Source organism: Rhinopithecus bieti, unplaced genomic scaffold (assembly GCF_001698545.2).
Source record: "Rhinopithecus bieti isolate Rb0 unplaced genomic scaffold, ASM169854v2 scaffold_3948, whole genome shotgun sequence".
NCBI lineage: Eukaryota > Metazoa > Chordata > Mammalia > Primates > Cercopithecidae > Rhinopithecus > Rhinopithecus bieti.
In genome coordinates this window covers 5,977,042-6,003,884 of record NW_016804646.1, presented here as the reverse complement: position 1 = coordinate 6,003,884, position 26,843 = coordinate 5,977,042, and the positions used below count along the sequence as shown (strand labels likewise).

Here is a 26,843-nt window from a genome sequence, read left to right as displayed (position 1 = left end):
AATTATATTCTGAGGTAAAACAGCTTACAATTGATGGTGTGTTCTTATAATTGGAATTTTATTTATTTAAAGAGATCTTTTATACTTTCTGATATGTAGATACATATTTTACTTATGCATATATATATGTTTTTAAAAAATGGGCCAAGCATAGTGACTCGTGCCTGTAATCTCAGCATGTTGGGAGACAGAGGCAGGAGGATTGCTTGAGCCCAGGAATTTGGGACCAGCCTAGGAAACATAGTGGGATCCTGTCTCTACCAAAAAAAAAAAAAATTAGCTGGTTGTGGTGATGTGTGCCTGTGGTTCTGGCTACTTGGGAGGCTGAGGCGGGAGGATCGCTCGAGCCCAGGAAGTTGAGGCTGCACTTCAGCCTGTCTCAAAAAAAGAAAAATGTAAATGAAATATATTGGCAAATATGTCCCTAAAATTTACTTATATCATCATTGATTATATGTAACATTCTGATATCAGAGATGTTAACATATGAAAAAATGTGTGTCCTAGATTCAATGAAATAAACTATGCCTTGAGGGTAGAGGATAGATTGGGATGGCATTATAGGTTTGGGCATTATCGATATATGATGTGGAAATGAATGAGATCACCCAGGGAGAGGAGATCTAAGATTAGCACTTTGAGAAACATTAACATTTTATGTAGTGAGCAAAGTTCCAAGGAGGTATTTGAAAAGAAGGGAATTAAGGAAGTGTAAGAACCCAGAAGCAACAGAATGAAAGGATTTCAGGAACGTAGAGCAATTAATAGTGTTAAAAGTGCCATACAGGAAAGAGGATGTATGTGTGTTCATTTCAAAGCTTGGAGTCAAATTATAGAACCTTTTCTAGTTGTTTGAAAGAAATGTGTGATTTTGCTTTTTTCACATGAATTGTAAATGATTTTATGTGCCGGTATAACATATTAAACAAATTATACCAAATTAGTCTACATGTCTTCAGTCTTGATAATTTTAAATTTAAAATGTTATTGCCCACTTGTTTGTGGCAAAGAAGAAATAAAGGAATAGAATAAGGTCAGTGTTTTTGTCTGTCAGCTGTCTTTCAGTTTTTTATGAGAATAATCTTAAGGTTCCTTAAGGATTCTTGCATCAATCTGCGTAATTTTACCAATGACACAAGTGATCCAGATAATTTACGTGATTTCCTGTTAAGTTTACACATTCACCTAATGACAAATGCAGGAATTAAGTATATTTTCTCATCCAAGTTTCCGTCCGATCTCCCATGCTGTTTCTTCCTTCTTAAATTGAAGGTGATTACTTACAGAAGTTTGGTTAAATGATTTGATAACTATGCTTTGTAGCATGGAAATTAACGGCTAGTTTAGGTGATTAGTTGTGAATATAAGAGAATACAGCAAATACTGGAAAACGGAATTTTTTTAAAATATAGAGAAAATGTCATATATTTTTTGATTCCTTTAATTTTCAGGATATGGTATGCTGTTTTCTTCCATTTGCAGCCTAAAATATAAATACGTGTGAATATCGGTTTTATTGAAAATATTGAGAGTAGCTTCATATTTTAGAGTTAAATAATGTTGTTTATTTTTTTTAATAGAAAAAATGAATGCACCAAATCAGCCTCCACATAAAGACACTGGAAAAACAGTGGAGAATGTGGAAGAATACAGCTATAAGCAGGAGAAAAAGATCCGAGCAGCTCTTAGAACAACAGAGCGTGATCATAAAAAAAACGTACAGTGCTCATTCATGTTAGACTCAGTGGGTGGATCTTTGCCAAAAAAATCAATTCCGGATGTGGATCTCAATAAGCCTTACCTCAGCCTTGGCTGTAGCAACGCTAAGCTTCCAGTATCTGTGCCCATGCCTATAGCCAGACCTGCACGCCAGACTTCTAGGACTGACTGTCCAGCAGATCGTTTAAAGTTTTTTGAAACATTACGACTTTTGCTAAAGCTTACCTCAGTCTCAAAGAAGAAAGACAGGGAGCAAAGAGGACAAGAAAATACGTCTGGTTTCTGGCTTAACCGATCTAACGAACTGATCTGGTTAGAGCTACAAGCCTGGCATGCAGGACGGACAATTAATGACCAGGACTTCTTTTTATATACAGCCCGCCAAGCCATCCCAGATATTATCAATGAAATCCTTACTTTCAAAGTCGACTATGGGAGCTTCGCCTTTGTTAGAGATGGAGCTGGTTTTAATGGTACTTCAGTGGAAGGGCAGTGCAAAGCCACTCCTGGAACAAAGACTATAGGTTACTCAACACATCACGAGCATCTCCAACGCCAGAGGGTCTCATTTGAGCAGGTAAAACGGATAATGGAGCTGCTAGAGTACATAGAAGCACTTTATCCATCATTGCAGGCGCTTCAGAAGGACTACGAAAAATATGCTGCAAAAGACTTCCAGGACAGGGTGCAGGCACTCTGTTTGTGGTTAAACATCACGAAAGACTTAAATCAGAAATTAAGGATTATGGGCACTGTTTTGGGCATCAAGAATTTATCAGACATTGGCTGGCCAGTGTTTGAAATCCCTTCCCCTCGACCATCCAAAGGTAATGAGCCGGAGTATGAGGGTGATGACACAGAAGGAGAATTGAAGGAGTTGGAAAGTAGTACGGATGAGAGTGAGGAAGAACAAATCTCTGATCCTGGGATACCGGAAATCAGGCAGCCCGTAGACAACAGCTTCGACATCCAGTCGCAGGACTGCATATCCAAGAAGCTTGAGAGGCTGGAGTCTGAGGATGATTCTATTGGCTGGGGAGCACCAGACTGCAGCGCAGAAGCAGGCTTTAGTAGACATTGTCTGACTTCTATTTATAGACCATTTGTAGACAAAGCACTGAAGCAGATGGGGTTAAGAAAGTTAATTTTAAGACTTCACAAGCTAATGGATGGTTCCTTGCAAAGGGCACGTATAGCATTGGTAAAGAACGATCGTCCAGTGGAGGTAGGTTTCCAGTAGGCATTAATACGATGATGTCCTTAGTTCCATTTATTGATTGTAAATTATTATGTTGGTGTTATGTACTTTCATATTCTAATATTTTTAGCACAAATGGCAGTTATAAATTGCACATTTAAGCATTTCTGTAAAGTACTATGATAAATAAGAAATAGATCTATGAAAACTGCATGAAATTTGGTGAATTAAGTGCCAGGTGGTATGTGGAGGGAATAAGTTCAACCATGTAAATAGAGGATGGCAGAGGACAGGCCGGGTGTAAATAAATATGGAAGGAAGACAATCATAGTCGTGGATGACGACAAGCTGCATGTAAGTCAGGAAAAAAAATCCACATCACACTCAGGTGTTTTAAATGAATAGGGCACCCAAGGTCACAGAGAGAGTTCTTTCTTTATCTTTTGAAGTTGTTTTCTCTCTTTTGATTAGCATGTCAAGTTTTGGTCACTGTATTTTAAAGAGATGTAAATTATAGAGAAATGTCAGAATGATCAAAGGGAAAAAGCCAACACTATCTGGCAAGGTTAAGGTGTTCAGTGCAGATGATGAAAGTTTAAGGGAAGTCCTGATTGTTGTCAAATATGTGTTTCGAGATGTGTAGATTTTTGTGAGAGGAATGTGCCCACTAGAGGAAGTGACTTGAAAACAGTATAGATTTGCTTTTGATAGCTTGACGTGTTATAAATTCCTTATTGTAAAGGGTGTTAATACTAGAAAAGGGCATTTTGTGGGATATCGCTCTTGAGAGTCCAAAATAGTACTGTACAAGTGATTTTGCTTTTCTGGTGAGTCTGCACATTCATCTGGCTAAAAGTGAAACCCAAATCTTTGCAATACCTGATCCCCGTGTGAAGTCTGTGATTCTGAATTTTAGTGGCTATATACATATATATGTTCAGTCCCCTCGGTATCAGAGGAGGTTTGGTTTTGGAACTTCCCACGAAATCCTAAAATGCTCAAGTCCCTGATACAAAATGATGCAGGATTTGTGTTTAACCAATGCACAGCCTCGTATGCTTTAAATAGTCTGTAGATTATGTGTAATGCCGTATGTAATATAAACGCTTTGTAAATGGTTGTTAATACTGTATGGTTTAGGGAATAATGACAAGAAAAAAGTTTGTAAATGTTCAATACAGATGTAGTTTTTCTTCCCAAATATTTCTGATCTGCACTTGGTTGAATTCATGGATGAGGAACCCACGGATATGGAGAGCTAATTGTATATACTTGTTATTTTAATTTTTTTAACTTCAGTTTTTTTTACAGAACCTGGCTTGCTTTAAATTCATAAACGATAAACAACTTGGAAACTGTGGAGAACACCTGAAGAGAACTTGAGTTTGCAAGATTTTAATATTTTATTCTGACAGCCAGATTATGAGTCCTTAGGAAAAAGGGTTAAGCATTCACATGAATTCAGGAGGATGTTTGCAACACGAACCAGTGCTTTGTAGCTATATTTTAAGAGATTTACTTTGAATATTATTTTGATTGGAAATCTTAAACATGAATGGCTGGAGTGGTTTAATTTCATTAAGGACATATGTTGGCAAGACAGGGTTGATGTTTAATTTGTATTGTGACCACTGATTTTGAAGTAACTTGAATGAAGAAAAAGTCCTGGCAGTACCGACATCCCTTGGTATCTTACCAGGGGGATTTGTTCCAGGACCCCTGTGGACACCCAAATCCTTGGATGCTCCAGTCCCTATATAAAATGGTATAGTATTTACATACAACCTATGTGTATCCTCCTGTTGCTTTAAATCATCTCTAGATTATAATACCTAACACAATGTCAGTGTTACGTAAATAGTTGTTATAATGTATCTTTTTTATTTGTATTATTACTATTACTGTTTTAGAGACGGGATCTCACTATGTTGTCCAGGCTGGACTTAAACTCCTAGGCTCAAGCAGTCCTCCTGCCTTAGCCTCCCGAGTAGCTTGTATTACTGTTTATTGTTGTATTCTTATTTTTAATGTTTTTTCAAACATTCTTGATCTACAGATGCGTATCCCACGGATTCAGAGGGTGACTGTATAACCTCACCTCTAATTCAGTGGTTCTCAGAGGAGAGCAGCACGTGAGAAGAGGCCACGGTGGGACACGGGTGGGGTGGACATGTCAGGCTTCCGTAAACTGCTTCACCCACCCTCCCTCCCCAGATTGTCTTCTTCCTCTCCAGGCTCTTCATGGTGATTAACTATTGCTACTAATGAGGATTGTATCCCTTAGATATGTTATAGCAAGAAAAGTTTGAGAACAGGTGCCCTACATTTTATATTAGAACTCATGTTGAAAAAAGACAATAATAGTTTCCCCAGAGTTTTGAATTCTTACCTGAGTTGTAGTTCTTTGGTTTGACCAGTTGAGATTTCACTGAGGAGGTCATCTTTGTTATGGAAACAAAGAAACACAAAATCAAAGTTTATAAAGTGTATAAATGAAAGACTTTATTAGAATTTTGTGTGGGTTGTTTGCTTTTCAAAAAATGAACTACAGAAACCCCTGTTGTTTTAAATTTTGGTTCATAAAATGCTAAGTGTTCATCAAATAATGAAAGAGTAACAGAGAGCCAAAGTGGGACTTCTTCGTATTGGTGATTAATCCAAGCAAACAAAAGATAAGGCTGTCAATTCTGATTAACTTAGTGGGAAAGTAAGATTTTATTTTTATTCCCACTTTAGGAACATAATTTCTGTAAAGGGAGGCGTGTGTATGTGCGTGTGTGTGTGCGTGGGTATATGTGTGAATATGTGTACAGTCCCCTACTCCCAGGTTTGTTTTAGTCATTTTACTTGGTATGTCAGGAAAAGAGTCACAATTTTGAAGTCCATTAAGTGGGTTTCATTCCTCACTGTGACCCTTTCTCACCACAGAATGTTGTAAATTGGAATCTTTCTGACTCGAAGCCTTTGCATTTGTAGAATGGGTATAATACTACCTTCTTACCTACCTCACAGGGTGGTGGTTGTGAGGCTAAAACAGATGTGTGGTAAGTGGTGTATGTGTTCCCACACTGCTGTAAAGAAATGCCTGAGACTGGGTAATTAATAAAGAAAAGAGGTTTAATTGGCTCATGGTCCCATAGGTTGTATAGGAAGCATGGCAGGCAGCATCATCTTCTGGGGAGGCCTAAGAGAGCTATAGTCATGATGGAAGGCAAAGCCAGAGCAGGCAGTTGTCATGGCAGGAGCCTGGGCGGGGTGAAGGTGCTCCATTCTTTTAAACAACCAGATCTCTTGACGGCTCACTCACCATCGTGAGAACAGCACCATTGGGATGGTTCTAAACCACAAGAAACCCGCCCATATGATCCAGTCATCTCCCACCAGGCCTCACCTCCAACACTGGGGATTACTGTTCAACATAGCGTGGGGACACAGATCCAAATCATATCAAATGGTAAAATGCTATACAAGTCAACCACAAACTTTTACTTTTAGAAGTTTTATTACTTGTTTTTCCTTGAAGCTAACTGTAAATATGTGGGTGCAATTATACTTTTATTTTTAAAATGTATTCTGCCTTTTAACCTCTGCCAAATAATTGTAAATTTTAAGGGCATACATTTTAAGCAGTAAAACCTTTTAGGTTTAAGGACTGTTTTTTGTTTGTTTATTTTGAGGCAAAGTCTCATTCTGTTGCCTAGGCTGGAGTGCAGTGGGTCATTCTGTTGCCTAGGCTGGAGTGCAATGGGACGATCTCGGCTCACTGTAACCTCCGCCTCCCAGGTTCAAGCAATTCTGCTGTCTCAGCCTCCTGAGTAGCTGGGATTTCAAGTTTGCACTACCACACCTGGCTAATTTAGAGATGGGGGTTTCACCATGTTGGCCAGGCTGGTCTCAAACTCCTGACCTCAAGTGATTCATCTGCCTCAACCTCCCAAAGTGCTGAGATTACAGGCGTGAGCCGCCGCGCCTGGCCAGTGTTTTTGTTAATTGTTAAAATATCTGAACTGACAAGGTACCACAGATTGTACATAATGCATATTTTGCAGTTTTTATGGTTTTGGTGATAATAGGAATGAATATAGGTGAAGGATTTTGTAGAAAAGAAGAAATACACGTGTGATATTTGATTTTTCTTATCTATGTCTTTGTATTTTTTTATTAAATTACTTGTAACCAGTGTTTGCAAAGCACATGTGATGTTACATTTAATTTCCCTTTGTTTGTAAGCATGCTTACAAAATAATTTTTTTTTGAGACAGAGTTTTGCTCTTGTTCCCCAGGCTGGAGTGCAATGGTGCCATCTCAGCTCTCTGCAACGTTTGCCTTGGGGGTTCAGGCGATTATCCTGCCTCAGCCTCCAGAGTAGCTGGGATTACAGGCATGTGCCACTACTCTTGGCTAATTTTTGTATTCTTAGTAGAGACGGTGTTTCACCATGTTGGTCAGGCTGGTCTCAAACTCCTGACCTCAGGTGATCCACCCGCCTCCACCTCCCAAAGTGCTGGGATTATAGGTGTGAGCCACTGCACCTGGCCCAAAATAATTTTTCTCTAAAACTTTATTATATTTCAAAATCTTTTAAAAGAACTGCAACTAGTGATACTAAAAAAAAAAAAACCTGCAGTTTGTTTTCGTAATATGAATGCCATAAATACCTTTAATGGTTTGTTCAAAATTATATGAAGTTGTAGCTCCATACCTTCTGGAAATTGATTTCCTCAGGACACATTTCTAGTTACATAGGCAGTCTGGAATTGAAGCACATGGATTAGTTTCCAAAGTTCCCTTGAACAGGCAGTTGTTTGGGATCTTGAAAATACTTATCTATAGAAACAGTATTGTAAATAAGACAGTCTCAGATTATCAAATGAAGCTTATTTAAATCCATGTAACTGAACTAATAATACCAGCTGCAGTTTTATCCTGACTGTAAGGACTACCATAATATAATAGGAAAAAAGAAGAGGAAACCTTCCCTCCCCCATATCCATTTGTGGGCCCAGATACAATCCGAGATCTTTTTTATATTTTTTCATTTATCTTCTACTTCTCTTATTCCACTGCTGTTTAGAACATCCCAGAATTTTATTGTTTGTACTTATTTTTCCCACTTTGCCATCATGCCAGTTCTTCTGGTCTGAGTAGTGTTGATCTTGGGTGTTAGGGATGAATGTATCAGCCATTTCATAATGTATCATGGTCTCCCTCTGACAGGGATTGTCTCGCCTCCAACTCTTGCTCCTCCTTCATTAGATGTGCTTGTGTGGTGACCCTTCCCAACCCTGCTTAAAAGTTAACAAGAGTCTTCTCAGCAGTCTAGTAGTTTCCAGGTGTCCTTCCCAACAGCTACTGTAGCTAAGGATGGGTTTTGTAATACTATTTACAGTTCAATGTAGCTTAGAAATTAAAACCATGTAAACATATATAAAAGATTTATCCTTAATATCAAAACTACTCCATACAATTGTATTTTTTGGAACAAACTTTTCATCTTGGAGTAATACCAGATTGATAGAAAATTTACAAAGATAGTGCAGAATTCTTATATGCTCTTCATCCAGCACCCGTTAATACTACTTCTCACTTACCCTATACGTTTGTTAAAACTAATGTATTAACTTTGATACAAAGTGCTGTTAATAAACTTATTTGGATTTCCCACTTTTTCTACTAATTCCCTTTTCTGTTCTAGGAACCAGTTGAGGACACCACATTGCATTTAGTTGTCACGTCCACGAATCTGAATTTGTCTGATGCGTTCTCATGATTAGATTGGGGTGATGGGCTTGGGGATGGATGCCACAGAGTTGAAATGCCCCAGTCGCATTGCATTGTCACTGGTAATGTTAACCTTGATCACTTGGTTAAGGTGGTGTCTGCCAGGTTTCTCCAGGAGTTACCATGTGTTCCTTTCCATACTCTACTTCTTTGGAAGTAAGTCACTACACACAACCCACTCTCAAGGGGAGGGAAATTAATCTCTACCTCCTGGAGCGGGGAGTATCTAATGTATTAATTGGAATTTCTCCAGGTGAAAGTTTTGCTTCTTCTCATTTATTTGGTCATTTATATCAGTATGGACTCATAAAAGTTTTCTGTTGTTTTTGCTTTGAGTTATAATCCAATCCCATTGTTACTGATTTTGTTGCTCAAGCTGTTCTTCTTTTAGCCCATTGGAGCTCTTTCAGTTGCCTTCTGTGTCCTTTGATACGCTCCCCTCCTTTGTTGTATTATTTTCCTTTTGATTTGCTTTTTGAATCATTTCTTTCTTTCCGGCACCACAAGATGCTCTGGGCTTGTCTTGTATTTTTCCCTCTTTCTGTCCTCTGGTTCCTTTTACTGGATAATGGTATTTAGAAATGAAGATGTGGGCACTGGGTGTGTTCATTGCTATCAGGTTGCCATTGCTTTTGGGCCTTCTCAGTGACAGAATTAGAAAATACAGGTATGTCTTCTAACCCGTGTATACAGAGATCTGTAATTCCGTATCTATCAATCTGAAATAACCATGCGTTCATACTGATGTCTCTGGCTCTGATCCAGCACAGAGTTCATTCTGACTTTCCTCTCTTGCTTATCTGTAACTTTCTTCTCTTACAATGATAAGCCTGGCTCCCATGACTGCAATTAATTACACGTTTGTTCAACCCTACCATACATGTAAAGTAGTTTCAGAATTGCTGACTGGTACCCCTGTGAGGAATAAATTTATCAACCGAGGTTTTTCTGTCAAGTTCCTTTTGTCTTTAGCCTTAGTCAAAACACTATTCTCCAAAGTAACTTAGGTCAGCACCTTTTTCCTTCACCTTCCTCAGTGAGGTGGTATCATACTTTTGTAATTTAATTAGATTCATTTATTTCATCTGCATTGCATCCTGGGATTCTGCAAAATCCTGATTGACTTTTTAAAATATGCATACTCTAAAGTTCACTCTGTAATGTATAGTTCTGTGGGTTTTGTGCAATTTAAAATGTTAAATACAAAATACTGTAATATGGTTATTTTGTGCTCCTTTTTTGATTTCCTTATGAACTTTATTTTCAGAAGAGAAAGATGAATATGTTTTAATGTAATGTACAAAATGTATAATTGTCTGACTTTGTTGCCTCAAATATTAGGAATATTTTTGTTTTGGTTACTGTCTTGATTGCTTTCATTAGAATTAGAAATGATCATGTAGTTATTATAAATTTAATGGCCAATGAAATACTCTTTGTCTTTGGATTCTAACAATAGTTGTGCTAATTTTTTCCTGTACACACAGGAAACACTGAAGAGGTTGCCGTTTATATTCAAAGCAGACAAACCATGTAGGAACTAGGAAATCTATAACGACAGCTACCATTTATTGACTCTTACAGTGTGCCAGAGTCAACAACCCCATGAAGTGGTGGTGGTATTTACATTTTACAAATGAAGAAACCAGTTTAGGTATAGTAGATAACTTTCACAAAAATCACAGAGCTATAGATTGTTAGAGGGATTCAAGTTCAGAATTCTGGGATACCAGACTTCATGCTAAATGGTTTCCAAAGCTGGCTGTGCCTCAGCATTACCTAGAGGGCTTTTTGAAAATGCGTGTGCCTAGCCATTCTGAGAGTAGGACAAATCAGAATCTCCCAGTGGGGGATGTGAGCACTGACATTGTTAACAAACCTCCTGCGTGCTTCACGTGGAGCCAGACCAGCCGCAGTGTAGTTCTGGTGCTCACTGGAAACACTGATTAGGCTCCAGTGCTCCTCCGCCCCATGCCGTTAAGATCATGCTGCTTAATACGGTTGTTAGAGTTAACTTTTTACTTGTTTCAATCATTCCCTATCTGATTTCATGAGATTACAAGAACTTTTTAATTGAATGACACCACCAACAAGCACATACTTGCTCATTTGCCTTTAGGTTTTCTGTTTTCTTTTTTTTTTTTTGAGATGGAGTCTCACTGTCGCCCAGGCTGGAGTGCAGTAGCCCGATCTCGGCTCACTGCAAGCTCCGACTCCCTGGCTTACGCCATTCTCCTGCCTCAGCCTCCTGAGTAGCGGGGACTACAGGTGCCTGCCACCACGCCCGGCTACTTTTTTTTTTTTTTTTTTAGTAGAGACGGGGTTTCACCATGCTAGCCAGGATGGTCTCGATCTCCTGACCTCGTGATCCGCCCACCTGGGGCTCCCAAAGTGCTGGGATTACAGGCATGAGCCACCGCGCCCGGCCGGTTTTCTGTTTTCTTAAACATACCAACATACAAAGGAAAGTAGGAAGTTGTGTACATTATTTTGGGCTATAATGAGCAAACTGACTCAAACTGATATAATATCACAGGTAAGCCAGAAGTCATCAGCTTTCAGCTGAGAACTGGATCCCATGATAACAACAGCACAATAGTAATACTATGAAGACTAGTAGCTAGCATTAACTGAACACTGGCTGTATGCTGGGGCAAGGAAGAGGGCTAAGTAACTTATCAGGTCACACACCTAGAAAGTGGCAGAGCGCGGATATGAACCCAGAGCTCTGGCTATAAAGCCATGTATGCCCTTGACAGTGTACAGTCCCCCAAAGTTACATTTTGTCCCACACAGTGTTTTAAATGTTTTTTGACTTAGTGTCTAACATTTTTACGTGGGAAAATCCAGATTTTGTGTTTTCCTTGAAATACTGGGAAGTCTGTCAACACTGGGTCCACATTCCCACATGACTAGCAGCATAAGGGCTCCAGTTTACCACAGTATCCATGGTTCGTCTTATGGCCACCCAAGTGCACCTGTTTAAATCACTTACTGGGCCTGTGTAGGAATTTCAGTTTGTGATAGGATCCCAGTATAGAATCACAGAAACTGACTTTTGAAGGGTAATGTAATGGCTATTTGTATCTAACACTTCATTTTTAAAAACAGTATGCTTTTGTTTTATTTATTGGAGTATATTTTTAAAGTTCCTGTCCTCTGTCACTGCTCAGAGTAATTATCATCTGGTTTATATTTTCTAGAGTTTTTTGTGATTCTATAAATTATCTTTGTTATGTAATACATGTAATTATTTAAAACATGTGATAATGCTGTACATATCGTACTACAACTTGAGGGGTTTCTCCCATGTTGTCTAGTTTGGAGATATATATATATATATATATATATATCACATATATATATATGGCCACATATATATATATGGCTCTCGTTGTTAAATTCCATTTAACTGTTACATGGTATTCCATTATATGAATGTACCATAATTATTTCACTCTTGATGGAAATTTAATTTTTTTGCTTGTGTAAACAATGTAGCCACATTCTTGTACACACCCCTTTATGAACTTAATCTGTTGTTTTTGTAAGAATGGTTAATTGAAATGGAATTGTTAGGTCATGGGGTATGCACATTCACATCTTTGATATATGTTGCCAAATTGCTGTCCAAAAAGACTATACTAATTTGTACTTTACCCAGCAGTATAGGAGAAATTTGATTTTTCCTCATTTTGTAACCATGATCAGCAAAAAATGTAATTTCATTGATTGATTGATTGATTGATTGACTGATTTTTTTGTTTTTTTAAGTCAGAGCCTCACACTGTTGCCCAGGCTGGAGTGCAGTGGCACAGTCTTGGCTTACAGCAGCCTCCACCTCCCAGGTTCTAGCGATTCTCATGCCTCAGCCTCCCGAGTAGCTGGGATTAGGCCTGTGCTACCACACCTGGCTAATTTTTTGTATTTTTAGTAGAGATGGGTTTCATTATGTTGGCCAGACTGGCCTTGAACTCCTGGCCTCAAGTGATCTGCCCACCTTAGCCTCCCAAAGTACTGGGATTACAGGTGTGAGCCACTGGCACCCGGCCTAAATCTTTCTCTTCATTTCTGGTGACACTGAGCCTGTTTTTCCTGTTTATTGGCCATTTGCATTTCTTTTCGCTTTTTTATTTATTTTGTTCATTTTCTGTTAGGCTGCCTTTCTATTATTGATCTGTTGGAACTATTTATGAATATTATTCATTTTTCTATGATGGTTGTAAATATTTCTTTCAATTTGCCTTTTAACTTGCTTAGGATACTTAACACTGTATAGAAATTTCACATTTTTATATAGCCATGTCTGTTATTATTTTGTGACGACCTTATTTTATTTGTACTGAGAGATTATTTTAAAATTTTATAATTGTCATGATTTCCTTTTTACACTTTGAATCAGTTTGCAAGTAGTGTCCATGTGTTGTCATTTCTAAAGTGTTTTAGTCTATAGATTCCCGCCTGCCCTTTTTTTTTTTTTTTTTTTTTTTTTTTTTTTGCCATATAGCAGAGTTGTTTATCCTGTAGGGTCTGAATTTTTTATGATTGTGTCCCAGTTGGCCCACATGTTTCTATTTTCTGTGTCTTCTCTGTGAGTTGGCTGTAAAATAAGAGTGGCTTGATCAAATTCAGGTTTTTTTTTTTTATTGTTGATTGTATTAACACTACTTTCCCAGGACACACGTATCTGACTATTTGTGCCATTAGTAGTAGTTGATGAACATTGCCTAGATTCCTTAATTCATTAAGGGCTCAAAAGTGAGGATATTCTAATTCTCTCATTTCTTACTCATTTATTAGCTTCTTTATTATTCATTTCACTTATTAGATATTACTATAAGGATGAACTTTTCCTCACCTATTTTATGGTTACTTAGTGGAATAGTTGACACAAATGGCAAGAGAAATGTGCTTGATTCTTTCCCTTTTATTTACTATTTTTAAAAATAATAATGTGGTTTATTGGTGACTATTGATACTAGTATGATTTTGAACTCATGAATTTAAACATATTTGGTATGTCTCAATCCATGGATGTCATTACTGTAATCTGTTGAAGTAATTATTAATTATTATAATTAATGTTCACATCCCATCTTTGGATAATGGAAACATATTCAATTGGCTTGACCCCTTTTTTCACAGCCCTTTGATAACTTCCATGCTGTTTAGTGTAACTGGCTATTCTAGTCTGACACTGTATCTGTTGCAGGCTGAGTGTCGGATATATTTTGTTTTTCTTTTTCTTTCTTTCCTTTTTTTTTTTTTCTTTTTTTTGAGACGGAGTCTCACTCTTTTGCCCAGGCTAGAGTGCAGTGGCATGATATTGGCTCACTGCAACCTCTGTCTCCCGGGCTCAAGTGGTTCTCGTGCCTCAGCCACCTGAGAGCTGGGATTACAGGCATGTGCCACCACACCTAGATAATTTTTTTGTATTTTTAGTAGAGACGGGGTTACATCATGTTGGCCAGGCTGGTCTCAAACTCTGACCTCAAGTTATCTGCCCGCCTTGGCCTCCCAGAGTACTGAGAGTACAGGCACCAGTCACTGCGCCTGGCTGCTGAGAATCAGATATATTTTTAAGGAACCCTAGTTCCTTTTATTGAGAAATGGTATGTTCTAAGACCACAGTCTGGACATCAGCGTTGTTCATTGCAACTGAAATTGTGGCTTGTCATTGTTTTACTCTTTAGTGGACAGATGAAAACACATACACAAAATGCATCACAAGTCCTTTCTGATACTTCTGATTCAAATTCAGGATTTCAGATTTTTGCTTAATCTCTTCTGACTTAATCCATGAGAGGCCTGATTTTCTGTGATACCAGCGTGATAAAATATCAGATACTGACTATATTCCAGGATATACAATCATCTCAGTGTGATTATTGGAAACCAGTTCCAGTTTTGTTTTTGACCATTCTTAGGTTGTAACCCTCTGTGGATGTAACATCAGATAACTGCATTTTAAAGACTTTTGGAACATTTCTTCTCGTGGCCCTGCCACTGACTAGATATACAATTAGATTCCCTTCTTTTTTCTACTGTATTTCCAAAATAATAGCTTCATTGAGATACAATTCACATAGCATAGAATTCACTGTTTTAAAGTGTTCAGTGGTTCTCTATATTTGGAGTTGTGCAACCATCGACACTGCAGCCATCCTCACTGTCTAACCTTGGAACATTTTTATTGCCCCTAAACGAAGTCCTGTACCCTTTAGCTGTCACCTCCACAATTCATGTGCTCACTAGCCCCATCCCTAGGCAACCGCTAATCTATTTTCTGTCTCTTAATATTTGCCTAGCCATATAAATGGGGTCATACAGTATGTGGTCTTTTGAGACTGGCTTCTTTCATTTGCATAATGTTTTCAAGGCTCATCCTTGCTGTGGTATGTATCATTCCTTTTTATGGCTGAATAATATTGCATTGTATGGCTATACCACATTTTGTTGATCTATTCATAGATTTCTTAAAATTTTATTTTTAGGTATTGGTTTTAATTTGTTTTATAACAATTATATAAAATACTTGATTTTACAAGAAAATCTAAATGTATTCTCAAAGTTGTTTAGCTTCTCTGACAGGGATAATCTTTTAAAACATTTTATGTTTTATCCTTCTATTTCTTAGTGTAAGCTTTTTGGAAGTATGTAGTTTTGTTTATTTACTTTCAATGTTTAAGATGAGTTTATTTCCCCCAAGATGTCTTTGTATTAATATCTTTACATAATGCCCTTAATATCCCCCCTTCAATTTTTTAATCTCTTTGTTCCCAACTTTGAACTATATTAGAATTATCCTTTTATTTCTCAAGTTTTCATTTAAAGTAATTTTCTTTTACTGCCAGTGAAATGCTAAGGTATTTCATATGCCCTTTCCTTTTCCCCAGATGTTAGTGATGTGGTATTATCTATATTATCAGGTCATACAGCCATGTATGACAGTACTTTCTCCCTTGTAGCTGTCATTTCGTCTCAGTTCTTCAGGGTTGTGTGTATGTGTGTAGATAAAATATTTATAATAGACATGTAGATAGAAGTTTCTCATTTTGTTTAAAGGCTCATTTTTGATTAATGTGTCCCAGTCTCTTGCATCATTCTGGCTGAGTGACACCTGTTCTTTAGTAGATTTCTGAGTAAGGACTCAGGAGGACAGCCTTTCCTGAGTTCTTCCACGTTTCTAACAGTTTGCAACATTTATACTTGAAAGTTTGTTTGGCTGTCCATAAAGTCTTTGGTTTATATTTTCTTTCCCTGGATCAACTTGTTATTCATTGTCTTTTGACAGGAAGCATTGATGTTGAAAGGTCTGATGACAATGTGATTTTTTGTTTCCACTTACAAGACCTTTGTTTTGTTTGTTTGCTGAATACCTAAAGATTTTTTTTTTTTTGTCTTCAAACTCTGCTAGTTTTACATGGTGTTGGTTTTCCAATTTGATATTTTCAGATACATGGTGTATACTTTTAATCCATAGTTTTGTTTTTTTGTCAGTCTGTTTTTAAATTTCTCGTGAGTTTCTTAACTTACAGTTTCACATTTTTGTTTTTGCTTCACTGACCCAGTTCTCTTTGGGAACGGCTCTTTATATATTTTGGATCTACTTTGCCTGCCTTCTCTGTCACTTCATTTCAGACCTTTTCTTTTTCTTAGTTTCTTTTTGAGTTACAAAGTTTTCTTTTGTTGACCTCATTTCAGTGAAGGTATTAACTGTCTTGTTTATTTGCTCTAATGTGCCTTCTAGTTTGTTTTGATTTGGGAAATAAAATTGACTTGATTTTGATTTAAAATTAAATTCTGAGTTCTATCACTGGGTTTTTTTTTTTTTCTTAATTCTAATTTATGTCATTCTTTTATATTTTTTATGATTTTCTTCATTTCTTTTAGCTTATTTCAGAAATCGGACTACGTTTTCATCTGCTTAGTGGACATGTCTTTCTGGCAAGCGCTCAGTGTCTGGAGGATTATTCTCCTTTTTCTCTCTCTGCTTATAATAACCTTGTGCTAGATTTTACAACAGTTTTTTTCTGTTGCTTATTTTTAAACATAATACTTGTTACCATGAACTTAAAGGAGAGAGGGAGTTAGGGAAGTGTTTGGGATTGGGGCTCTCAGTACCTTCTTCTCAAGTTTCAAACCATCTTCTCTGTTACTGTTTGAGGTCTGTGGACTGTTCTTCCCATGTTCTCGATCTCCTGTCCCCTCCTATTATCCTTCACTGGGGAGTTGGATTTCAGTTGAGCAGTTTTTTTCTTGGTGTGGAGCCCAGAATTCCTGGAAGGGAATTTTGGATACTAGTTTTAAGATATTATGGGGCCTAAACCACTCCAATCCTTTCAGACCTTACTGCCAACCCCTTGCCTTCACTCATGAATAGAGCCAAAATAACTCCTAATTTCACAGAAGTTCTCTGTAGACTCTGAGCTTTTCATAGAGCACTCATCATGACTTGGGAATCTGCCCCTTTACGCCCTTCAGACACCCTGTTAATTTCCTCTGCTTCCCTCCACTAACGCTGATACCACATGGCACTTGGAACTGTTCATGGCTTTCCCGCCACCTCTTCTCTTTGGGGAGTCATGAAGACCACTTTTCATCTAGTTTCATTGAAGGTTTTTCTCACAGAGTTTTGGTTTTGCTGTCCTCGTTGCTCCATTTTTATGAGAGGGTGTTGAAGGGAAATTGAAACCCTGTTACCCCCACTTTTCCCCATAATTCTTTTTTTTCAGTTTGACCTGTACTAAATTGCCAATATTTGATCATTTTCAATGATTGAAAGTGGGAATTTTTATAAATTTTAACCTAATGCAGAGCTCTATCTTTAGATTTTACAACATTGGGAATTTCTTTTTCCAAATGTATTGTTCAACATGTATTTTTGTGTTTAATACATATTTTGATTTCCCATAATAACCAGTAAGAATTTCTAAAACAACTACATGATTTTAGAAATGAATGCTACTTGTGATACTGTGAGGTATAGTATGAGGTAAGCATGTCATTATTTTTCTGTTAATTGCTTATAATATACATTACATAACGCATTATTTTCCAACTTCTTTAAACTGCTGCCTACCTTTTTTTTAAAACATTAAATTATAGATAATTGGGTATGTTTCTGTGTTCTGATCTGTTTATTACTGTGCAGGATTTTTCTGTTTTAAATAGAGTAGGCTTATTAGTAAGGTTTGGTATCTTGTAGGACAGTTTTGCCCATTTTTTCTTTTCAGAAGTTTCTGTGCTGTTTTTATTTTTGTGCATTACTTTCTTCCACATGGACTTTATTATGGATTTGTCAGATCCACGCAACATGACATCAGAATTATTATTGTAATTACATTTCTTGGTCTTAATATAGAATCTCTAAGATGGAGAGCACCCTTTCAATGATTGGAAAAGACACAAGATGGAAATAAAGATTTTATTACTTGCAGATTCTGGAGGGTACACAGCACACCTAGACGCCGCTCACACAGAGGTCAGGAAGTGCAAGCAGGGAGAGAGGGAGGGACCCATGGGCCAACGCCTTCATGGAGTCCAAGGTATTGTCCAAACAGGTTTCCCTCCGGGAGGCTTAATTGGTGGGTTTAAAGCAAGCAGGTACAAGTTCCAGGAGGTCATGCTGTTACAGAGGTAGTCACAGTGCTGTGTCTGCACTGTCCATGAGAGGTAGGAGGGTCAGGGCCAGTGAAGCAGGCTGTGTGTAGCTGTCCATAGAGAGGTGGTCACCAGGAGGAAGTTTTATAAGGCAGGTATCTGGATCAGCCACATTGAGAAACTGGGAGGCAGTGTAGAACTGCACCCTATGTCAAGGGTGACAGAGCCCTGCTTCTGCTATGAGAAGGTGCCACTTAGATTCAAAGTGCATGCCAAGGCAACATAAAATTACAAGAATTTACTATGCATTTTTATACATGTCCTTATATTATTGAATCTTCCCAGTGTGGCTGGGCTTGATCTGGGGTTTTCCACCGTGTGTGATCCTGTACTCCTCACTGGAATAAGATGATGACAGATACGTGTTCCTGCACTGCACTGTCCCTTTCTGCGCTCGTTGGTTTTATTGTAATAGTTTGGAATGCAAGAGCCAGGTCTTGTCTTTATAGTGTACTTAAAATTGTGTTTTTAATATTTCATTCTAGAACTTGAATTATAGCCAATATCCAAATTATCATCATATAGTTGTATCTGCCTATAGAGATTGAAAATCCCTTATATGATATGGTTGGGACCAGAAGTGTTTTGGACTTCAGGTTTTTCTGGATTTTAGAGTATTTGCAAACATGGATACCAGTTGAGCATCCCAAACATGTCAGTGCTGAAAAAGTTTTGGATTTTGGAACATTTCGGATTTGGGGTTTTTGGATTAGGGATGCACAACCTATATAAGTTTTGTTAAATTTACGGCTTTTCACTTCGTTTGCTGTTTTTCTTTCCCTATCTTGTGATTTTTTTTATTCCAGTCTAGTTGTCCTTTAACTAGACTCTACCATAGCCATACTTCGAATAGTTTTTCAGAGGAGGTAAATGAATTGTACTTTGAGTTTGTCCCTATTCAGAGGCTGCTGCTGCTTCACGTCTCAATGATATTTTGACTATACCAAATGCTTTTCTCCCCTTTTCCTTTTGTTCTTTATGGAACTCCGATTGTTCTTATGTTTGAGCCCTTAGATCTGACATCCACGTCTCTCGTTTTTTACTCAAAGTTTCCATTTCATCTTTTTTTTTTTTTTTTTTTTGCTGAGTTATAGTAGTAATTTCTGCAGTTAATTCTAGATTGTTAAGTCAGTTTTAGCAGTGTTCATTCTATTTTCACTGTCTTTCTTGAGTTTATTTCAGAAGTCTAATTTATTATTTTCTAGAGGACTTGAATGAGATCTCGTATTAGAGTATTGTTATTGTTCTCTCCTGTTTTCTACATTAAATCAGTATTAATTGAACCCAGCTGTTCTGATTCTTCCCTTTGGTCTCCTGTTAAGGAAATTGCTGTTTCCTCTGAAGTGCTGAATTTTTGAACCATCTGCTCCTCTCTGTCTGGACATGTATTGACATACCAAGCACCTCCAGCAGGAAGGGGTTTCCTCCATGATTGGAGGTCTGGCCGTTGGCTCTCCCAAGCAATGTGGTCTTGCACTTTTTGAAAACTAGGGATCCTGCCTTTGGCTCAGCGAGCCTGTAAACAAAGTCAGCAGGCTGGGACTGCTTGGAATCCCAAAAGAATTGTTTAGAATTTTATCTTAGAAAGTTGGCTGAATTTTATAAAACATTGTTTTCTGATGTCATTATACCGAAGGCGGTGGAGGGAAGCATTTATAGTGTCTAAAGCCTTTACTTAGGCATACCTTAAGCTGTGAACCCTGAATATCTGAGACAGGTCTGTTACTTTAGAAAGTTTATTTTGCCAGCGTTGAGGACGAACGCACACCTGTGACACAGCCTCAGGACATCTGGATGACATGTGCCCAAGGTGGTTGGGGCACAACTTGGTTTTATGCATTTTAGGGAGACATGAGACATCAATCAGTATATGTAAGATGTACATTGATTCCATCCAGAAAGGCAGGACAACTGGAAGCAGAGATGGTTCTTGCAGGTCACAGGTAGGTGAGAGACAAAACATTGCATTCTTTTGAATTTCTGATTAGCCTTTCCAAAAGAGGCAATCAGATATGCATCGATCTCAGTGAGCAGAGGAAATATGATGGGAGGCAGGTTTGCCCTAAGCAGTTCCCAGCTTGACTTTTGCCTTTAGCTTAATGATTTGAGGGCCCCAAGATTTATTTTCCTTTCACAACCCTGACCACATTTATCATAAGTAATTATTTTAGTGGCTATTTTAGAAATTCTTACCTGTTAGGGAAACCCAAGTGTGTACTAATTTAAGTGCAGAAGTATGTATTAGATGTAGAAGGATAAATTAATCTTGTTTTCCTTAGTGCTAATGCAGATTACTACGTGGAAACACTCAGTATGTTCTACCAACTTTATATTTTAGTGCTTATATACTAACGTTACTTCATGTCAGGTTATAATAGATTAAAAGTCTATGTTTTAAGAAACAGAAGAATTTTTGTTTTCAGGCATTTAATTTTTATGGGAATTTTATACTAAGAAGAAGGCATATCCTCATTTCTGTCATTAAATGTATCTCAGTTATGCCAAATGTATATGTTATTTTTTTGAAAATCAAAGCATCCACTTTTAAAACTGTAGAACTTGTCAGCCTATCACTGTAATAATTACTGTTGGCATTAAGGAGTACAACAGGGAATTTGAGGACTAAGAACTTGTTAACAAGGTTGATGATATCATATGTTCCATTCTTTAGTGTTAGATTGTTAATAGCTGGGGAAGAAGAGACACTGGCACTTTTATAGGAGCGTTTACCTATTAATTTATTCATCAAACATTTGTTCAGCATCTATTACGAGGCAAGTACCGAGCTAAGTTTTAGAGACCCATAGTTAACTGGAGATCAACAATCCTTTTCATGGAAATGATGATCTAATGGGTAAATTGATAAAATAATGCATTACAGTAAAGCATGATAAACACAATGGAGGAAGCATTTGCAAGGCACAAATACTGTGAGAAACGGGAGAGATTAAATGAGTTATTTGAGGCAGCCACGGAAAACTTCATAGAGGTGGGTGGCATCTGGGCTTCTTCCTAACCAGGCACAGGACACTGTCAGCAGATCAGAACTTCTGATAATGAAAGGGATTAATTTGTGCAAAAGCACAGAGGCATGTTTTTTATGGGTAAAGGAGAAAAAGGTGGTGGCAGGAGATAAGGATCAAAATCTATGCAGGGACCAGGCCATTAGGCTAAATAAAAGTGTCTCACACTTAGGACTGTCAGTGACGCATTGCATTTTACATTAGAAGGGCTAAGGCAAGCCTTCGAACAAAATCACTTTGTGAGTTATTGAGAGGTCCGTGGATTGACGTGTTGTAATCAGAAAAACAGTTGAAGATCCACTGTGAGTTAAGGCAGTTAGAGTATAGAGGAGAAGACGGATTTAAGGACTATTTAGTAGAACTGATAAAGCATGTTAAACATCTGCATGTATGGTTCAAGGAAAGAAAAGCGTGGAAGGCCATGAATGGGCATTAATTAGTGAAAGCCAAGCTGTCTGTTGGAAATGCAAAAAACACAGAAACAGGGAACCATCGTGAAGAAGATAATAGCCATAAAAATTAGTCCACTCTGCAGCTGAGGCTCTTTGTGATTCATTGAGTCTTCTGAAAGTTCCAGATGTGGGAGTTTGTGCAAACCTGACTTAAGTTATGGCTGCTTCTATTTGCTGTAAAGCAACTAATGGTCCAGTAGGAGAGACCAACATATTAACAGTGGTGATTTTACAAACGTTATTTATAGTATGTTTTAAAGTCTTTTCCCATATGTACAGCATGCCGTTTAATCTTGATAAGAAGTAGATGATAGCTCTGTTTTTAAAATGAAGAAACCAACCCTGAGAGACTACTCAGTGCTTCCACAATCACGTCGCTAATTGACTTGGAACTAGCTTTTCTGATTTTTGGATGTTGGTTTTCTCATTAAGCCACACAGTCTCTATCATGAAAGTCAAGGTAAACTCAGGGTTTAGAGTGTTTTGGTTGGCACGCTGTTGGGGGCGAGAAGAAAGTCACTGGAAAGGTATCATGAGGTGAACCTTGAAAACTAAGGATTTTGAAGTGGAAAATAAAAGAGGTGAGCATTTCCAGGTGGGAAGGAAGCATGGGCAGCGAGACTGGTGACGGCACACGTGTGTGAGGGTTGGTTGAACGTGTCAGGTGGAGGCAGGAAAGAAGGCAGCGCTGGGGATGAGACTGCATAAAGGAGGATCTTCCATAGCAGCTCAAGTTGTTTGGGCCATATTTGGTAGGCAGGCAGGTCGGGGGTAGCACTTGGAAGTGTCAGATGAGGATATCATTCATGAACGCAGCAACAGTTACTGCCTGCTATAATCAGTGCCAGGCTTGGGGACGGTCCTTGGTAGTATAGTGTTAAGGAAGTGAAAGTCCTTGCCCTCAGGAAGTTCTGTCACCAAGTTATGGTGGAATGTGAAATACTGTCATGGCAGGGAGCCGGGGTTCTGGTGGGGAATGTTGAGGAGGGAATAAACAGTTTCCATGGAGCAGGGAGAAGGTGGATGAGGACCAGAGGGAGGAGAAGCAGGGGCCTTGGCGAGCCAGGGAGGAGTGGCCAGGTGGAGAGAGAGCACTCCCAACACTCCAGATCCCCTACTTTATGGGGAAAGGTGTAAGGAATTTGAGAGGAACAGCTAAAAGAACCGGGGGAGTGGTGGTGGCATAGGGAACAATGCAACACTTAGGGTTCCCAGGAAACATCAACAGGTAACTGAGTCGTGCCAACCAAGTTGATCTTAACATTTTTTTTATTTTTCTGTCAGCGTCATTCAGGACAGCTCAGGAGAACAAATGAACAGAAGAACTAGTGGAACTGATTAGTTTTTGTGTTTTCATAAATGCCTACCTAGGATGAGCTGTTACTTGATTTTGTAATGTTTTTTCTAATTTTAGTAATTCTGTGTTTTTTTTAATCCAGTCTAGAGATAGTTTTGGATAGTGCTGTATATAACCTTAAAATAAAGTGTTCTGATCATTTCAAGTGTGATGCAAAATGTTAAAGATGAACCTGATTCTTCTTCTAATATACTTTTTTGATAAAAGTATTGCAGTTTGGTTTTAGTTTTCATTATAGTTTCCAGCATTCTTAGAACTTTTTTGATCTATGTTGAAAATGTTGAATTACTGAATTCATTAAATTATTAAATGTTCTTTTCCCTGTAAAATTAGAATTCTGTAGATTCATTAGCATGTTGTAGAGAATAATAGTTTATAACCACAACCATAGGACATTGTCTTGTATGCTCTTTTAATCTGTGCCTGTTGAATTTTTGTTATAGTTTTCTGAATTTCCAGATCCCATGTGGGGTTCAGATTATGTGCAGTTGTCAAGGACACCGCCTTCATCTGAGCAGAAATGCAGTGCTGTGTCGTGGGAGGAGCTGAAGGCCATGGATTTACCTTCATTCGAACCTGCCTTCCTAGTTCTCTGCCGAGTCCTTCTGAATGTCATACATGAGTGTCTCAAGTTAAGATTGGAGCAAAGACCTGCTGGAGAACCATCTCTCTTGAGTATTAAGCAGGTTTGCTTCAAAGACTCTAAAATATTTAGCAATTATTATCCTACAGCTTACCATTTTTATTTTAAGAGTTCCTTTTTTTTCTTAATTGTTGCAAATAGTGAGAAATGAGTGTTTGTTCATGGTTTTAAGCTGTATTTTTTAGGCTAATTAAAAATGTTCTTTATATGCAGTCCTCAAAGATACGATTGTGGTTCATCCTTTCTGTCATCCACTTACTTGTTCTAAGTGTTTTAAAGTTTCAGTCTTTGAAGTCTAAAATTTAAAATTCATTCATTAGAGGTAGAGTATAAGATTCTTAAATTTATTATTTTTTTCTATTTGAAGTCCATGTATACAGATAAATGTCTAGAATAGGCATAGGGGAGGGCTTTGGACTGTTTGCTTGCTTAAACAGTGGTGTGGTTTAAACAGTAGTGACAGCCTGTGATTTCTTCCTTGTTGTTCATTCTGGATGGGATCTTACGGGTGTTTGCTATCCCAGGAGCAGCAGAGGAATGGGTGGAAGCAGTTGTATCCAGAGTGAGTGCTGAAGAGGGTCTGTATTTATGATTTATGATATTAACATATTGACATTCACCATAGAAAATAAAAATTTCCAGACCTTGTCCCCGAAAGAAGAAAGGTTGGTCTGTTTTTTGTAGATTGTACGTGTCTATCCCATAGGGATGGAAGGGCTAAGAGCTCCCCGGCTCTGTGAATGGTGAGACAGAGCATAGGTGAGCAGTACAGATTGAGGAAAGGCAAGTGAATACAGGTCATACACTAGGTACAAAATAGGATTTGTTTGTTTAATTAGGAGTAGAATAGAATGACGAATGAAAGTCATTTGGAGATTGTCCCCTGCATCTCATTTCCATCCCCTCGGTTCATACCCAGCACCAGCCAGAGCTCTGTTTCCACATTAGCTCCCCTTCCTTCTCACCATCTTGTTTCTGGTTATTGTCTTGCTGTCCACTTTGGCCTTGCTTTTAACTCATCCTCAGCGTCGCAGTGGTTATCTAGGACATTTTGGTAAAAAACTTCGCAGCTCTCTTCTCTATAAAAGAAATACTTCAGAAATATAGCCTGCTTTACTTCAGAAATATAGCCTGGTAAAGCAAGGTGGAGTTTATCTTTTGCTCATGGGGCTATTGTGAGGACTAAATAGTATTGTATGTTGTAATACTTTGAAAAATAAAAACAATGCTTAGATTAATGTAGCATTGCTAGAGTAAAAAGAAAGTAGAAATTTTGGTTTAAATGCATTCAAAGATCAGTTATAAGCACCTAAGTGACATCTTTAATAGATAAATTGGTAATTATATAATCTGAACAGAATTATATAATCTGAACAGAACACTTTTTGTTAGATTTTACTGTAGCCATAGCTCTCTTACAGTGGATAATTACTTTTAAAACATTTCTGGGAGAGACTTCTGTCAATAAAACAATTCATGTTTATTTTAGAAATTTAGAAAAGTCTAAAAAATGATACAAACAAAATCAAAATCAAAATAATTTAAAATCCTGTTATTCTGACATTCAGCGATAACTGCTATAACATTTTGGTGTATTTCCATCCATTTGTTTTTCCTGCACATAACTTCCTACACATACAAGTAAGTATGTGTGTGTGTCATTTTTTTCCCTTTAAGTATTTTTCAAAAGCAAGAATTTAAATGGCTGCAATAGTAGTCTACTGTATAGGCACATCACAGTTTATTTGGTTAATCACCATTGATTTAAATAACATTGTGATAAATAATGCTTGTATAGAAATCTTAGTTTAGATCTCTGATTATTTCTTGAGTGTAAAACATGACAGTAAATAGATGAGTCATACATTTTTAGCCTTTAGAAAGTTTGTATCAGTTTACCTTTCTATTAGCAGCAGTGAAGCTTTCGCTAACATGTATGAAAATGAATGTGACTGTGTGATCTCATACTATAGTCCCTGTTCATTAGAATTTGCGTACGTCGTGTCTCAGTCTTTTTATTAATGGGAAGGGCTTTCCAGGTTGTCTGATTTAAACCTTCTGCCAACATTTGGCAGGTTATTACCTATTTACCTATTCGATCTATATATTGCAAAATTGCCCATCCTTTCTTTTTTCCGTTGATTTTTATATAATTTCATCACATAATATTAAGTTGGTTGGTTGGTTTTGCTGGTTATTTTTTGATGGTAGACTGGGCCACAAATCACAGTAGGTAAACTATGCTGAATTATTGTGAAGGCCACCTGCTTTGTGGTATATAAGTACCTTTGAATCTCTATTATGTTTTTTATTAAAATTTTCCAATTTCAGTAGGAGATTTTCAAATTTCTTTTAATGTAAATTAGTAGAAAATTGATTTTATTCTATGGGATTTACTTTCTATCTAAGTTTGTTGGTAAGAGAATTTATTTTACCAAAGCAGTAATTACCTATATGGTATTTTCTTTGTGTATCCATGCTGTAGTATTATTTTATTTTCACTATTTTGTTGCTACTCAATTAAGACTACTAAGGTATTTACATAAAATGAACTGATCAAGAATCTAGAAACTATTGTAGGTTTTTTAGAGGTTCCTTCTGAGTGTTTTGAAGATTTAAGTAGGAAGATGTAAAACACTGACTGTCTGGTTGGAGTTTATGGCTGCTGGAACCTGTGCGTGTTGTTTTGCAGCTGGTGAGAGAGTGTAAGGAGGTCCTGAAGGGAGGCCTGCTGATGAAGCAGTACTACCAGTTCATGCTGCAGGAGGTTCTGGAGGACTTGGAGAAGCCCGATTGCAACATTGACGCTTTTGAAGAGGATCTGCATAAAATGCTTATGGTCAGAAGCAGTGGGGAGGAATCTTTCTTTCTTTTCTTTCTTTTCTTTCTTTTCTTTCTTTCTTTTCCTTCCTTCCCTTCCCTTTTCTTTTCTTTTCTTTTCTTTTCTTTTCTTTTCTTTTCTTTTCTTTTCTTTTCTTTTCTTTTCTTTTCTTTTCTTTTCTTTTCT

At 37.6% G+C, this 26,843-nt stretch overlaps 1 protein-coding gene across 1 annotated transcript in view; it reads left to right on the top strand.

Moving 5' to 3' along the window:
• Positions 1-26,843, top strand: part of MAP3K4 (mitogen-activated protein kinase kinase kinase 4) — a 140,244-nt gene that overhangs the window by 60,544 nt on the left and 52,857 nt on the right. Inside the window, 3 exon segments of the mRNA XM_017869565.1 lie at positions 1,581-2,944; positions 23,637-23,879; positions 26,529-26,675. Coding sequence (XP_017725054.1) covers positions 1,581-2,944; positions 23,637-23,879; positions 26,529-26,675 — 1,754 coding nt within the window.